The sequence below is a fragment of the Melanerpes formicivorus genome, unplaced genomic scaffold (genome assembly GCF_026170545.1).
Source record: "Melanerpes formicivorus ecotype bairdi unplaced genomic scaffold, bMelFor1.0.p_v2 SCAF_8, whole genome shotgun sequence".
In the NCBI taxonomy this organism is placed as follows: Eukaryota; Metazoa; Chordata; class Aves; order Piciformes; family Picidae; genus Melanerpes; species Melanerpes formicivorus.
In genome coordinates, this window is record NW_027142360.1 from 21,447,430 (window position 1) to 21,460,721 (window position 13,292).

The 13,292-nt window shown below is 56.1% G+C and overlaps 1 protein-coding gene across 1 annotated transcript; it reads left to right on the top strand.

Moving 5' to 3' along the window:
• The first annotated feature begins 2,408 nt into the window (after window positions 1-2,408).
• On the top strand, window positions 2,409-12,361 carry CSDC2 (cold shock domain containing C2). The gene is made up of 4 exons (XM_068142561.1): window positions 2,409-2,633; window positions 8,670-8,935; window positions 9,983-10,105; window positions 10,442-12,361. Exons 2-4 carry the CDS (start codon window positions 8,760-8,762, stop codon window positions 10,602-10,604), a joined length of 462 nt encoding a protein of 153 aa, XP_067998662.1. The 5' UTR covers window positions 2,409-2,633; window positions 8,670-8,759; the 3' UTR covers window positions 10,605-12,361.
• The last annotated feature ends 931 nt before the right edge of the window (window positions 12,362-13,292 follow it).

The window sequence follows — 13,292 nt, forward strand, 5'->3', positions numbered from 1 at the left end:
CAAGGAATATCCATAAATCTGCAGTGCCTCTCCACACCTTTTCATGCATAAGCAGACAGTCTCTGGAGTCTCTCAGCAGCAGTGGAGCTTTCCTGGCTTTTGGAAGCATGATTTTCACTTGCTGGGTTTTGGGTTGGGGTTTTTGGGTTTTTTTGAAGCTTCAGCTGTGGGAATCCAGGGATTACACAAGGGCCTTTCTGTCAGAGAGAGAAAATCCCAGGCATTTCTCCTTCTCACACTTGTACATGAAGGCTGGAAAATACTATTCAAAGTTACCTGAAGGCTCAGAAACTGGGAAGAAAATGAAAGGAGCCATCACATCATTTTGTTTAAGATCTCCTCTGCCCCCACATCCCCATGGCTGTTGGGGAGAACTGGATCAGGGACACTGGAGGAGGAGAGGGGTAACTTGCATCTAGGCTGTTTTGGTCCTCCTTTGATTGACTCCAAAGGAATTCTTGTAACTTCTCACATACAAAGTCCTCCAGCCTCCTGCCTTTGCTTCCATCTCTGCAGGCATCTCCAGCACCCCCACTCCCACTCTCGGTTTGATCAAAACTTCCCCTTTTATCATTTTATCATTTTTGCATGCTTTATCTATCCTCTCTGCCTCCTCTGCTGCAGCGCATGCCCAGAGCCACTTTCCAGTCAAATGCACTTCAGGCTCCCTGTGCCTTTTCTGTCAAGAGCCCTTAGTGACTGAGTGGGAGAGTCAGATTCTGACTCTTGGCTCCGCTCTTCAGTTTATATCGTTTAACATGTCCAGCTGAGCACATGGCTAGCCCTGGTGTACCACAGAGCAGGCAGGGAAGTGCAGGTATTTATGATATTCAGTCCACAAATGTTAACCAAATGCCTGGGGAAGAAGAGGACATGCCCATACTACACAACCCCCAGGCCCCCATCTGTTTCCAGCTCAGCAGCCTCCTGCTCTGGGATGTGTAGACATTTCCCTCCAGAGAGGTGTCTACAGGGGGTGAAAGTGGCTCCTGTTTTGTCATGGAAAACTGCTTGAAAAGCCACAAGCAGAGTGTGATGGGCAATGGCAGAACCCACTGGCACCTGGACTTTCAGTGCCTCTTGGTGATCTTGCCATGAGCTGGTCCTGGAGAGATGGATGCAGCCAGATGGGCAGTCACGACCCTGTCTTCCAACTCTGTGCTATGCCTCATGACTTCCCACACGACCTGTACACCACCCTGCAGCCCCAAGGGTTGTTGTCAGTTGTCATCATCATGTTTGGCCACCAAGAAAAGACAGGAGTCAAGGGAAGAGTCATGTTTAAGAAACCAAAACAAGTCCACAACTGCTGCACACCACAAGATGCCTCTAACAGCTCCCTGCAGCACTGGTACTGCACCATACCTGCTCTGCTTCCTTGTCAATTTTACTCCAGGATCACAGGGACTTGTGTGGTGAGGTGCTGGTGTGGTCCACCCTTCTGCTTCAAAATGAGGGTGATATCACTTAAATTACCCCCAAAAGATGCCTAGCCAGCCTGTTCTTAAAGCCTCCAGTGATGGAGACTCCAGTGCATCCTGAGGCAATCTACCTAAGTAATTAACTGTGTGTTCTGTTAGAAAGTGTTTCCTGATGTGTAGCATCAGTCTTGCTCCTTGCAATTTCACCCCCATCACTCCTCACTCTGTTCCCCAGTAAATGCAACAGAAGATTGATTCCTGTTCCTCATTGCCTTGCTCTCTGCCCCCAAGAGGAAAAGTCTCAGGCCAATGCACGATGTTGCCTCTGCCCATGGTGATGACTCTTCTGAGCGTGGTCATGCCAGCACAGGGAAAAACAGAAAGGAAAGATCTTCTAGGATCAAGGGATTGCCATAGTGCCCTGCTAGAAATGAGACACTTAGCACCTGGGTTTGTCATGGCTGCAAGCCCAGAGAAGGGAGCAAGGCAGTAGGGTGGATTTCTGGCATGTACCCTCCGTGCTCCCCTGCTGTGCCAGGGGTGACCATGGCACCTGTGGATACTGAGGGGCTGCTGGTTTGGGCAGGCAAGGAGAGAGCCTGACGTGGCACCAGCAGGACTCGGAGAAATGAGAGGTTTGGCCCATCACAGAAGATACCTCCTGGCTCAGACCTAACCTCCTGGCCCCCATGTCCGTCCCCTGTGCCTTCCCACCCCCGTTCCTCTGTCCATTCCCACCCCCGTTCGTCTGTCCCTGCAGTCCGTGTGGCTGCCCTATTGCATCCAGTCTGTGCCACCAACGCGTGTCGCTTTGCATAACCGAAGTGATGCGGCTCCCTGAGGCCAGCCCTTGTCCCCTCCAGCCCCCCGCACTGACTTGCTCCTTTAAGCCTAGCTCAGAAATGACCAGGCTGATCCCTCCCACCTGCCCGCTCCCCCTGGCCTGGCCCTGACGTCAGGGGAAGGCGTGTGGATGCGTGTGTGTGCGAGGCGCACATCATACACACATCAGATAGCGCAGATCCATCAGCAGGCAGCCGGCAGGCAGGCAGGCAGCCGGAGAAAGCCCCCCAAAGCCGGGCTACAGGCGAGACCGCTGCTCCTCCGGTAGCGGTAGCTGCTCCTCCGCACGGTAGCGGAGCAGCGTTCGGCCCCGCCAAGCACCGATGCTTTGTAAAGAGCAGCTCCACGGAGCCCCTCACTGCTAAGGAGGTGAGTAAGGGGAGGCACAATGGGCATCCAGCTTGCCTGGGCTATTGTAGCTGGAGGTTAAACTTCGCTCACCACCTTTTTCTCTCAAAGCTGCTTTTTTCCTTTCGACGACGGAGAGGTGCGAGGGTGAAGTGCGACTTCCCTCCTCCAGTGTGGTTATTCCCCACCAGCCTCAGGAACAATAACTCCTCTGGGGGTGGCGGCGTTGCACGCCCGCTTTGGCTGGGGGGCAAATAGCCGAGGCTTTGCCACGGCAGGCTGAGATCAGCTGGGACCCAGCTCTCCGGTTGCCATGTGGGAGGGAGGTGATTTAGAACAAAATCTGTCTTATTAAAGCCAGGCCGGTAATGATGGGAGCTTGAATTGGGGGTTCTCTGGGACTGGCTGCACTATTCATTCCTGCAGATGGCAAGTTAGATCCACAAAGGAGGAAGGAAGGACACAGATGAGGACATTTGCACCAGGTCTTTGAACAGACACTAACCTAATTAAAAAAAAAAAAACAAACCAACAACAACAAAAAAACCCAAACCCAACCACAACAGCAAACAAACAAAACATGACAGAACAACCACATCCCACAAACTTGGTATTTGGGAGTGATGATTGTGCCTAGATGCTTAAAAGGTAAATCAAGCTTCCATGATGGCTTCTCCCTTTGCTTCCCCTTTGCATCTGCCAGCCTGCTCGCTCTCTCCCATGGCCTCCCTGAGAACTGGGCAACCCAGCATTGACTAAATGAGCTTTTTATAATCTATCCCTAAAGGTGACATTCATATTTTAGCGCTAAGCAGGCTGTATCGTAGGCGAGACTATCTCAGCAAAGATCCCTGGAGTTGTGAGTGTGATTGGCTTAGCTGGGGAAGGGATGCTGTCAGTCTGTGTTTCCCCCCCCCCCCCCCCCCCCAAACCGCCTAGTTTATTTTTCCTATAGTAATTTGTTTCACCGAAGAGGGTTTTTAACATGCAGGGTGAGCGAGGAGTTTGCTTTGCTCGGTATTTAACTCTTAACGGCACGGTCTGGTGGCCAAAAAAAAGGAGAGGGAGGGCTGAGAGGCTTTCATTAGCATTGGACAGAGACAGCATTTACAAAAACCTGCCAGACGCCGAGGCTGTGAGCCTCCACCGGGGAAGGCAGGATGGAGAAACGTAGCCCAGCGAGCCCTGCGGTGGCCCTGCCTGCTTGTGGTAACCTCCGCCTGAAACCACCCCGGTTCCCCCAGATGGTTCCTGCCCTTCACGGCAGCCCCCTGGGAGCTGCGGGTTTGGGAGCTGCTGGCCACCGCCACGTCGTTGGTTCCCTCGGCTGAATGTGCCAAGGAGATGAAAAATGGGATTTTTTATTCCTGCATTGGTCTCTGGGGACACGCTCCTATGTCTGGAGGGGTGTAGCTCTTCTATTTCAACCCGTGTCTAGACAGGCTGGGTCTGGGGGGGCATAAGCCTCCCCAGGATGGCAGAGGGCCAGAACATCACTTTCCCTGCTCCGTGAGGTGAGGAGATGGCTGCCCGCAGCCAGCTGCAAAGGTGGGCTGCCTTTCTGAGACACAGAGACTTTTCTGCTACCGAAGTGGAAGGAGCAAGGATGTAAATCTGACTCCTAAACTGGGGCCACAGGCAGCCAGCCAGCCACCAGGGCTGGTGAAAACGTGATGGCGAGCAGCAAGGAGCACGCAGGAGGCCTTGCGGGAGCTCACTGGAAAAGGCAGCAGAGGGAAAATAACCTCCAGCTCCTCAACGGTAGCAGGGGGAGAGGCAGCTTTTGGGAGACCCCAGCGTGGTGGCAGACATCATCTGAGCTGGGGACTTGCAAAGGGGCACAACGACGTGACAGCAAACAGCCCTTAGGGCAACGGTGAGCCATCTGAAGGGTCAGATCCAGAGCCAGAGCGTCACAGCTGCCGGCAGAGCTGCCACCCGTCCGTCCGTCCGTCCGTCCATCCATCCTGGCAGCCCCAGGGTTCCGGTGGATGGCAGGAGCACAAAGAAGCGCCGTGCGGGAGGGCCGGCTCGCTGAGGGTGATTAAGCCAATTAAAGATGTATCCCCCCCACACACACCCGGCCGAGGGAAGAGAAAGGGATTTTTCTTTGCTGCTGCTAATGAACGGGGAGTGGTAGGCAGAGGCTGGTGCCTCTTCAAAAGGTTTCTTCCCCAGTTCTGGGGGACTTTGAAAGGCTGTTTAGTTAAACAAGGTCACAGCCAGCACCCAAGTCAATGTGTTTGGCTTTAAAGAGAGGGAGAGAGACAGTGATTTTATTTGATAAAGCACAGACCTTTCAGGCGCTGGTGATGAATGGGGTACTTGGATCTCGAGATAAAAGCTGATGTGTCTGCTGCCTGTCTGCCTTAATTGGCCTGGGTTTTCTGCGTTCTCCTGCAAGCACTCCGACTGTCAGCTCTGCTCGGAAGCCTGCCCTCCAAAACATGCAAAAGCAAAGCTGGCTGCCGCCGACGAAAGAAACCCCTAGCATCAGGGGGCTCTGGGCCTTTGCTCTGAGAGGAGTCGAGGGGAAAATGGACAGGGCTGGGGTGGTTTTTTGTGTGCTTTTAAAAAGAGCATCGTTCCAGGGGGTGGTGGGCTCGGTGCTGCTTGCACATATCCTTGGCTCAGACTGTCACCTCAGGGGACCTTCGGAGAAGAGCTACCAAATGGGAGACAGGGAGGAGCGAGGTGAAAGTCCAGCGATGAGGGTGGAGGGGGTTGATGCTGGAAAGGCTTCCCATGCCCTGCAGCAGAGCCAGGCTGCTGCAGCCTCTGCCCGCCTCCTCAAGCGACCCGGATCTCATCCCTGCACTGTGGATGTGCGTGAGGTGGACACGGTGTTGTGGGTGGTGTCTGCCAGGCCAGGAGAGATGCAGAGTGGGAAGAGATGCTTTTGGCCCCGGTGGAGGTTAACGTGGTGATGGGGGTGAGAGGGAAAACGCCTCCTGTGCCCCAGGTGCCCCCTCCTTGTCACCTGCTGGGGCTGCAGCATGAATAATGGGTTGAGGAGAGGATGGAGCACAGGGAGGAAAGAAGGACAAAACCAGGCTTTGCCTGCTCTCTGTCAGGGCTGAGAGGGAAGATACCAGTGAGGACATGCTCGTGTCTCCTCTCTTTTCTCAGCCTGCTTTTGCTGTGAGTTTAATTTCCTCGGTTCCTTTGTTTGCAGCAGGGATTTAAATGAGGTGGGAGGCAGGATACCGCCTCGGAGCCCCCTGTGGTGCCAAAGCTCCTGCTAAGCCTCATCTTCCCTGGCACTGGCACCAAGCATTCAGCCACCAGGCCCCAAGGCTGACCCACAAATATGGGGTGCTCAGGCTGGGCACTGCAGTGGGGCGGTGCTGCTGGCTGTGTGAGTCAGTCTTAGCATGGCCACAGGATGGGGCTCTGCTCCAGCCCCCACCCCAAGCAGGACTTAGGTGCAATACCTCAATTAGAGCAAGCTGCTCAGGGGAGGTTGCATACCCCAAGGATGGAGATCCCACAGCCTCGCTGTGCTGTCCCAGTGAGGTGGTGCCAAGTGCCAAGGCTCTCCCCTGCATCCCCATGGGCCAGCCAGAGCTCCCCAAGTGCCTGGGGATGATCACACCTGGCTTGTTCTCCTATGTAGGGCAAGATCAGCATGTGGGAGTAGATGGCACCCCTAGGAGAGCACCCTCTGCTGCTGCCCTTGCTCCTCAGGAGCAGGCTGACTGCATTCTCTGCCAGCATGTGCTGCCCAGCATGCTCCTTCTCCGCACCACTGCTCATCCCCCAAACCAGGGAGCTTTCCAGGGCACTCTAGCCTGGGCTGGACCCACAGGTGAAACTGAGGCAAACCCACTCTCGATTGCCACTTCATCTGCCCATGCCATTTTGCCTCTGCAAGTCCCCCTCTCTTGTACACCTCTTCTCTGTCGTCTCTTATTTTACTTTTGCCTCTGGGAAACTTCCATTTTTCCAGCCCCTTATGGACCCACCAGAGAAAGCTCTTTCTCCTGGCACCGACCATCCCCCTCAGCATACTAATAGCTTGCTCCAAGCATTATTATTCAGGTTAAATACCCTCCATTGTCCCTAATCTGGTGGGGGAACCTAAAAGCCTCATCAGCAAAAGTGACCAGGGGAGGCACGCTGTGGTGAAGCCATTCTCATAGTGGCAGCTTCAAGATGTGGGAGAGAACTGAAGGCTGCTTCCCTCAAATGGTGCTGCTTGTCCAGCCCTGACACCTCCTGGGAAGGTGCCAGTTCCTGCAGTGACACTTGGGGACCACACTGCTTTTTGATGCCCACCAGCACAGGCAGGGTGGTCAGATGAGGGGTACAGATGGCAGCAGAGAAGCACCTTGGTGGCTGCCCCAGCTTTTGGGTGTCTTGCTCAGATGTTTCCTTAGTTTCTCTGAGTTCCTCAGGCATGGAGGAAAGAGGTGTTGAGCCTGAGCCTGTGAATGGGAGGAGGTGCTGAGCCAGGGCACAGGGGGAGGAGGTGCTGAGCCAGGGCACAGGGGCAGGAGCTGCTGAGCCTCATCATGTGGGAAGGAGGTGCTGATCCCAGTGGGCTGGGAGCTGAGCAGTGCTGGTGTGGGGTGGGCTGTGGAGCAGAGGGCAGGCCTGTGTGCTCCACTTGCTTTGTGGCAGAGAGGAGCCACTGAAGCGCAGGAAGGGTTTTGTGTGGGGGTGGATGGGAAGCCAGCAAAGGGAAGGACATTTTGCAGGGTGTGCAGACACAGCTGGAAGTCGTCTCAGAGGGCAAGAGGACAGTGGTAGCTTCTGCCTTGGGGTGGGACTCTAGTGTGGCTTTTGCTGCCTGGCCCTCGACATGCAGTTCTGCGTGGCTGAGAGGGAGCAGTTGTTAGCACCACTAGCTGAAGTGTGGATGGACAGCCAAGCTGGACTGGCAGCACTCAGGACCCAGCAGCAGGCAGACCCTCTGGCAGGGGAAGCAAGTAGAGGTGGGCAAGGGGAACAGGAGTTGCCTGGTCCCTTCGCAAAACTTCATATGCCCTAGAAACCTTTTCCCATGTCCTTGGTGCCTGCTAATTTCAGAGCAGAGGTGACCCCCTTTCATGCATCCCTCCAGGGCCTCTGCATCTCCAGGTGCTGCAGATGAGTCAGAACCCAAATTAAACACTCTCTGTGTTTCCCGGTGCCTGCAGGTGTCGTCCCCAGAGCTGATGCATGCCCCAGAAGGCTGGGAAGGGCTGGAGAGGGTGGCAGGAAAGGGCAGGGTATGTCTGGCTTCTTGGCTCTGGGCAATGGGGAAATCCCAGAGCCTGAGGGATGCTGGAGACAGGAGAGCCCCCACTCAGCACCCACAAGCAGCTTCTGGCGTGAGGAACCCCAAGACAGAGGCACCTGGCATCACATGCAGTGACTGATGGGAATGGTAATTGGCAGAGCAAAGGCTCTGTGATTGTGCAGCTGCAGTGCTGATCATGCACCACAGCATCTTGCTGAGAGGCTTAAAAATGCACACAAACCTCCTCCCCCCCAACTCCCTTCCCCAGTTTCATGCTTGGGGTGGTTCACTGAGAACAGCCATGCCCAGGATTGTTCTGGCTCCTCAGGCCACATCTTGCACATCCGCCAGCAGCCAAAGATTTCAAAGCCCCTGGGGCTTTGAATCCTTGCAAACTGTTTGTTGCCAGCCAAAAACTGGAGCTCAATGACCACAGCAGCAGGAGGCTGTGCTTGTCTCGTGGCTTGTCTGAGGTGTCTCCATAGCCTCCCAGTGTCCCTTCCCCACAGAGAGATGCTCCTTCTCCCAGGGTGTTCTTTTTAGTGACTTCATTTCTAATATGTGTGATTATCCTGAAAAAGCCAAGACAAAGCCACAAACCAGGCTCTTTCCTTCCCTTGGGATCAATGGGCTGCTCCAAACTGGGAAGGACTTCCCAGGGCAGTTCCCAGCGCTGGGGGGTTTGTGCCCAGTACGGAAGGATGGTGATATGCTGCTTGCCCCCAGAGGCGTGGGGCTGGGAGCAGAGAGCGCAATTCCTGACAGCAGAACTGCCCCTGACAAAAGCCCTTCCATTGGAACCTGTAACTTCCCACACACACTTTGCTCCCCAGGTCACAAGTAGCAGACCCACACCCCTGGGTGCCCTTTCTCCTGCCACCTGCCTGCCTGTTCCCAAAACGGAGGAGCCCACGGACCCCACCATGGCCTCGGACCCCAGCGCTCCGCCGGCAGTGCCCCCTCTGCACTCCCCCAAGTCCCCAGTGTGGCCTACCTTCCCCTTCCAGCGGGAGGGCAGCCGCATCTGGGAGCGGGGCAACCTCCTGCTGCGGGACCTGCCCAGTCCCCTCCCCACCAAGAGGACCAGGACCTACTCCGCGTAAGTACCCCGCCTGCAGCGAGCCCCCTGGGCACCATCCAGCCTGGCTGAGCAGGCACTGCCAGCAGCACCTGCAGGGCCATCCATGCCCAGTGCACGTCTCCACTGTGGTGCCTGGCAGCACCACACCCACCTGCCTGGGGTGCCATGGCTGGATGCATTCAGAAACATTCAGGTTGGAAAAGACTCTCAAGGTCACCGAGTCCAGCCGATAACCCTGCTCTACACAGTTCACCCCTAAACCATATCCCCAAGCACCACATCCAAACCACCTTGAAACACATCCAGGGTTGGTGACTCAACCACCTCCCTGGGCAGCCCATTCCAATGCCTGACCACTCTTGCCCTGAAATTTTTTCCATAATGTCCCCAGTCACTGCTTGAGGCCATGCCCTCGTGTTCTACAACTAACTACCTGTGAGAAGAGACCAGCAGCAGCCCCTCCACAATATTCTTTCAGGTAGTTGTAGACAGCAATGAGGTCTCCCCTCAGCCTCCTCTTTTTCAAACTAACCATCCCCAGCTCCTTCAGTCACTCTTCACCAGGTTTATTCTCCAGGACCTTCCCCAGCTTCCTTGCCCTCCTCTGCCCTGGCTCCAGCACCTCCACATCTCTCTTGTATTGAGGTGCCCAAAACTGGACACAACACTCAAGGTGTGGCCTCAGCAGAGCTGAGTACAAGGTGACAGTCACCTCCCTACTCCTGCTGGCTATGGCATTTCTAATCCAAACCAGGATGCCACTGGCTTTCTTGGCCACCTGGGCACACTGCTTGCTCATAGTCAGTTGCTTGTCAATTAGAACCCCCAGGTCCCTTGCTGCCAGACAGCTTTCCACCCACACTTCCCCAGGCCTGTAGTGTTGCTTGGGGTTGTTGTGACCCAAGTGCAGGACCTGGCATTTGGCCTTGTTGAAGCTCATCCTGTTAATGTCGACCATGGATCCAATCTATCCAAGTCCCTCTCCCAGGGAACGGCATTTTTGTAGCCAGCCTCTCCCTGGGCAAGCAGCACTGGTGAGCCACCTCCCTCTCTCCCCTGGCACAGGACAGCGCGTGCCTCCGCTGGCCCCATCTTCAAGGGTGTCTGCAAGCAGTTCTCCCGCTCCCAGGGCCATGGGTTCATCACTCCTGAGAATGGCACAGAGGACATCTTTGTGCACGTCTCTGAGTAAGTCTGGGAGATGCATGCTGCCAGGACATCCTGGGGGAGCCATGCCATCAGCATGGGGCTGGAGACCTGTGGGCTGTGGTGCCAGTTCTATACCAACCATTGCCAATGGATTTTATTTCCCAAGACACAGCTAATGGGTTGGATGCTTTCCTTGGTGCTGGGTGGTCTGGGGTGAGGGGCCAGCTCTTGGCCCCAGCCCCACTGCCTCTTCTCTCCTCCCCCTGTCCTCTCTCCCCTTCTCCCCTCCTCCCCTCTTCTCCTCTCCCCACTCCCCTTCTCTCTCCCCACTCACCCCTCCCTTCCTCTCCCCTCCCCTCTCCTCTCCTCCTGCAGCATCGAAGGGGAGTACGTCCCAGTGGAAGGTGATGAGGTGACATACAAGGTCTGCCCTATCCCTCCCAAGAACCAGAAGTTCCAGGCAGTGGAGGTGGTTCTCACCAACCTGGCACCCCACACGAAGCATGAGACATGGTCCGGCCAGATCATCGGCTCCTAGGTGCCTAGAGGGGCCAGCAGCCCCTCGGCCCCACAGAGGCAGCCTGCCAGCCACTCGCGGGGGCACAGGGGGAGCTGAGGTGGCAGCGGGGCCGAGGCTGCCCCCAAACCCGCAGGTTTGCGTTAGGTGTCTTTTATAAGGTTACAATTTCCTTTCTCTGTGTGTGTTTGTAAGTGTCTGTCGAGGGGCACAGGGGAAGCAGAGCCCTCCCCTGCCACCCCCCCAGCTCCAGGGGCGGTGCCAAGCCTCATGTTCCCTTCCTTATCCTGGAGGCCGTGGGGAGGAGGGGAACCAGTCCTACCCACTGGCTTCCTGGCTGCCCCAGGCTGAAGCAGATGCTGAGAGTAGGATGGGGCTGAGGGGAGGCTCTGGGGGGGGCTCATTTCATTCTCCTGAATCCTGCTCCAGCAACACAGGCACCTCCTTTGGTCCTACTGCCTGCAGCACGGTATGCCACGGGGCTGGGGGCAAAGGGGGTGCCGTGGGGTGGTGTATCACTGTGCAGGGACTGAGTGCTTGAGACCCCTCCCCATCGCTGGCAGCTCACTGCAGCCACCTGAGCCATGTCCCTCCATCAAAAGATCTCAGGTCAGCAGTGCCACGGGGAGGCAGGTGGCTTACAGAAAGAAAAACCCTCAGCTAGAAGAAGAAAAGAGAGCTGCTGGCAGGCTGTGTGCTTGGCATTGTGCCCCGGGGGGCTGCGCCTGGGCATGGGGCAGGGGTGCACTTGGCACCTTTGTGCTCCCCGACGCTGCTGGGCTGGTAATGGGCTTTCCTTGGCTCAGTGCTGACATGGGTTTGGGGAGCTAGTCACCTTCTCTTCCTCCACCCTTTGTCACTCCAGCCCCCTGGGAACCCCTCCCCCCTTCCTGTGTGTGTGTGCGTGTGTGTGTGCACGTCGGTAGCTTGCTGAGGAGGCTGCCAGTTTGAGGAGCTTCAGCTATGGGGTGAGTGCAGCCACCTCCTCCCCAGCCCCTCGGTGCAGCCAGGGTCTCCTATACAAAGCACAAACATTGTTCTTGGTCTTCTTCGCCATACTCTGGCCGGGTGGACTCCTGCAGCTCTGGGGAGGGACAGGGTAGAGGGCAGCGGGACAGGGATAGTGTGCACCAGGCTGGGCCTGAACTGACTCCAGGGAAAAGATGCCTGCACCAACGCTCCAGAGAGATTATAAGCATATTCAGGGGGTTCTTTCAAAGCAGGATAAGCACCCCCCAAAGTTGAGTGGGCAACGATGGCCAGGCCCTGGGCACCCACTCAGCAAGAATGCCAGTCCTTGGTGCTGATGGAGAGGGCATTCCCCACCGCTTGCTGCTGCTGTTGTGGTGGGGCCAGCAGTCTGCTGTGAGTGGGAAGAGGAAGAGAGCAAGGCTGGTGCCACACAGGACAGCTGGGAACTCTGTGGATTCAGGAGAACTGCCATGTGCTGCCTCATCCCAGGCTGGTGTGGGGACTGCTCTGGGACCCCACAGCCCATCTCACTGCCAACTCAACGCCCGGCTCACCAAGGGGCTGTGGCGATGCCAGCTGAGGCCAGAGGCATCCCTGGGACACGCAGGCAGCTTGGCCAAGGCAAACTTTGGATTTTTATTTGTCTGGGTTTTTTTTTTTCCTTTGAAAACAAACTAAACCCCTAGACTTGTTGGTGTTTTTACAATTCCAGTGTGGTTCCTGCCTGTCTGACCATGTGTGGACCTTTGTAACATTGGCAATAAACCATTAAAAGTGACTTTCCCATGAGCCCTGCCCGTCGCGGCTCTTTGTCTCGTGTGCGTGCGTCACAGTGGAGGTGCTGCACCTGGGGCACTCAGAATTTTATCCAGACAGCAGGATTTACTCACCCACCTCTGCACAGCAGGTCCCAGGGAAAGCCTAGGGTGCTCCAGCCTGCCTCTGTGGAAGCAGATCCTGAGCCTGGGACAGGGTGCTGCTGCTCACCAAGAGAGGTGACCACCACAATCAGGGGAACCACGACTGGGGTTGGTCCCCCACTTCTGCAGGAATTTTGAAGAGCAGCTGCCCTGTTGGCTGCTCTTCACCCCAGCAGAGCCCAGCAGGAGCACACACTGCCTCCAGCCACTGCATCTCGTGGCTTTCACAGGGTTCTTTTATTTTGTTTACTAGCCATACATATGTATTTAAATATATTTCTTGTTTGACAGTTGGCATCAGCCAGGCAGGAGCCATGCATCTCACACACATACAGAGCCATATGGCACGGCAGTCCCCAGTGCAGGCCTCGCCACATCTGCTCGGTCATACATATGTGGGCAGAAAGCCCCACTCACGCCGTGGGCACCCACCCAGGACAGCAGCATCGTGGCAAAAGGGTCTCAGGGGCAGGTGTGCACCTTTCCCTCGGTATAGGGCTCCCACCCCTGTGCTGTGCCTCATCCCTGCCTGCAAAACTACACGGCAGGCACCTGGGGCTCATGGTGGCCCTGCTTCAGCTGCAGCATGGGACCAGATGACCTCCAGAGGTCCTCTCAGTCTCAGCCATTCTGTGGCTCTGAGTCTGGGGCTGCTCCAGCAGCAGTTCATCCCTGCCTCTGCCCTGCAGCCCCACCCACCCTAAGCGAGGGATGTGCTGCCATCAGGAGCAGCTTTTGTCCAAGCCTGCCCTTCAAACACCCAACTCATCTCAGCCCCAAAGGACATCATGGTGCCTCCTGTCTTCAGGGCCAGGCC

Bases quoted from the DNA above. Each gene is read 5' to 3' on its own strand.
- CSDC2 (XM_068142561.1), top strand. From the start codon at position 8,760: ATGGCCTCGGACCCCAGCGCTCCGCCGGCAGTGCCCCCTCTGCACTCC. The intron at 8,936-9,982 runs GTAAGTACCCCG...CCCCTGGCACAG, and splicing joins AGGACCAGGACCTACTCCGC to GACAGCGCGTGCCTCCGCTG. The intron at 10,106-10,441 runs GTAAGTCTGGGA...CTCCTCCTGCAG, and splicing joins ATCTTTGTGCACGTCTCTGA to CATCGAAGGGGAGTACGTCC.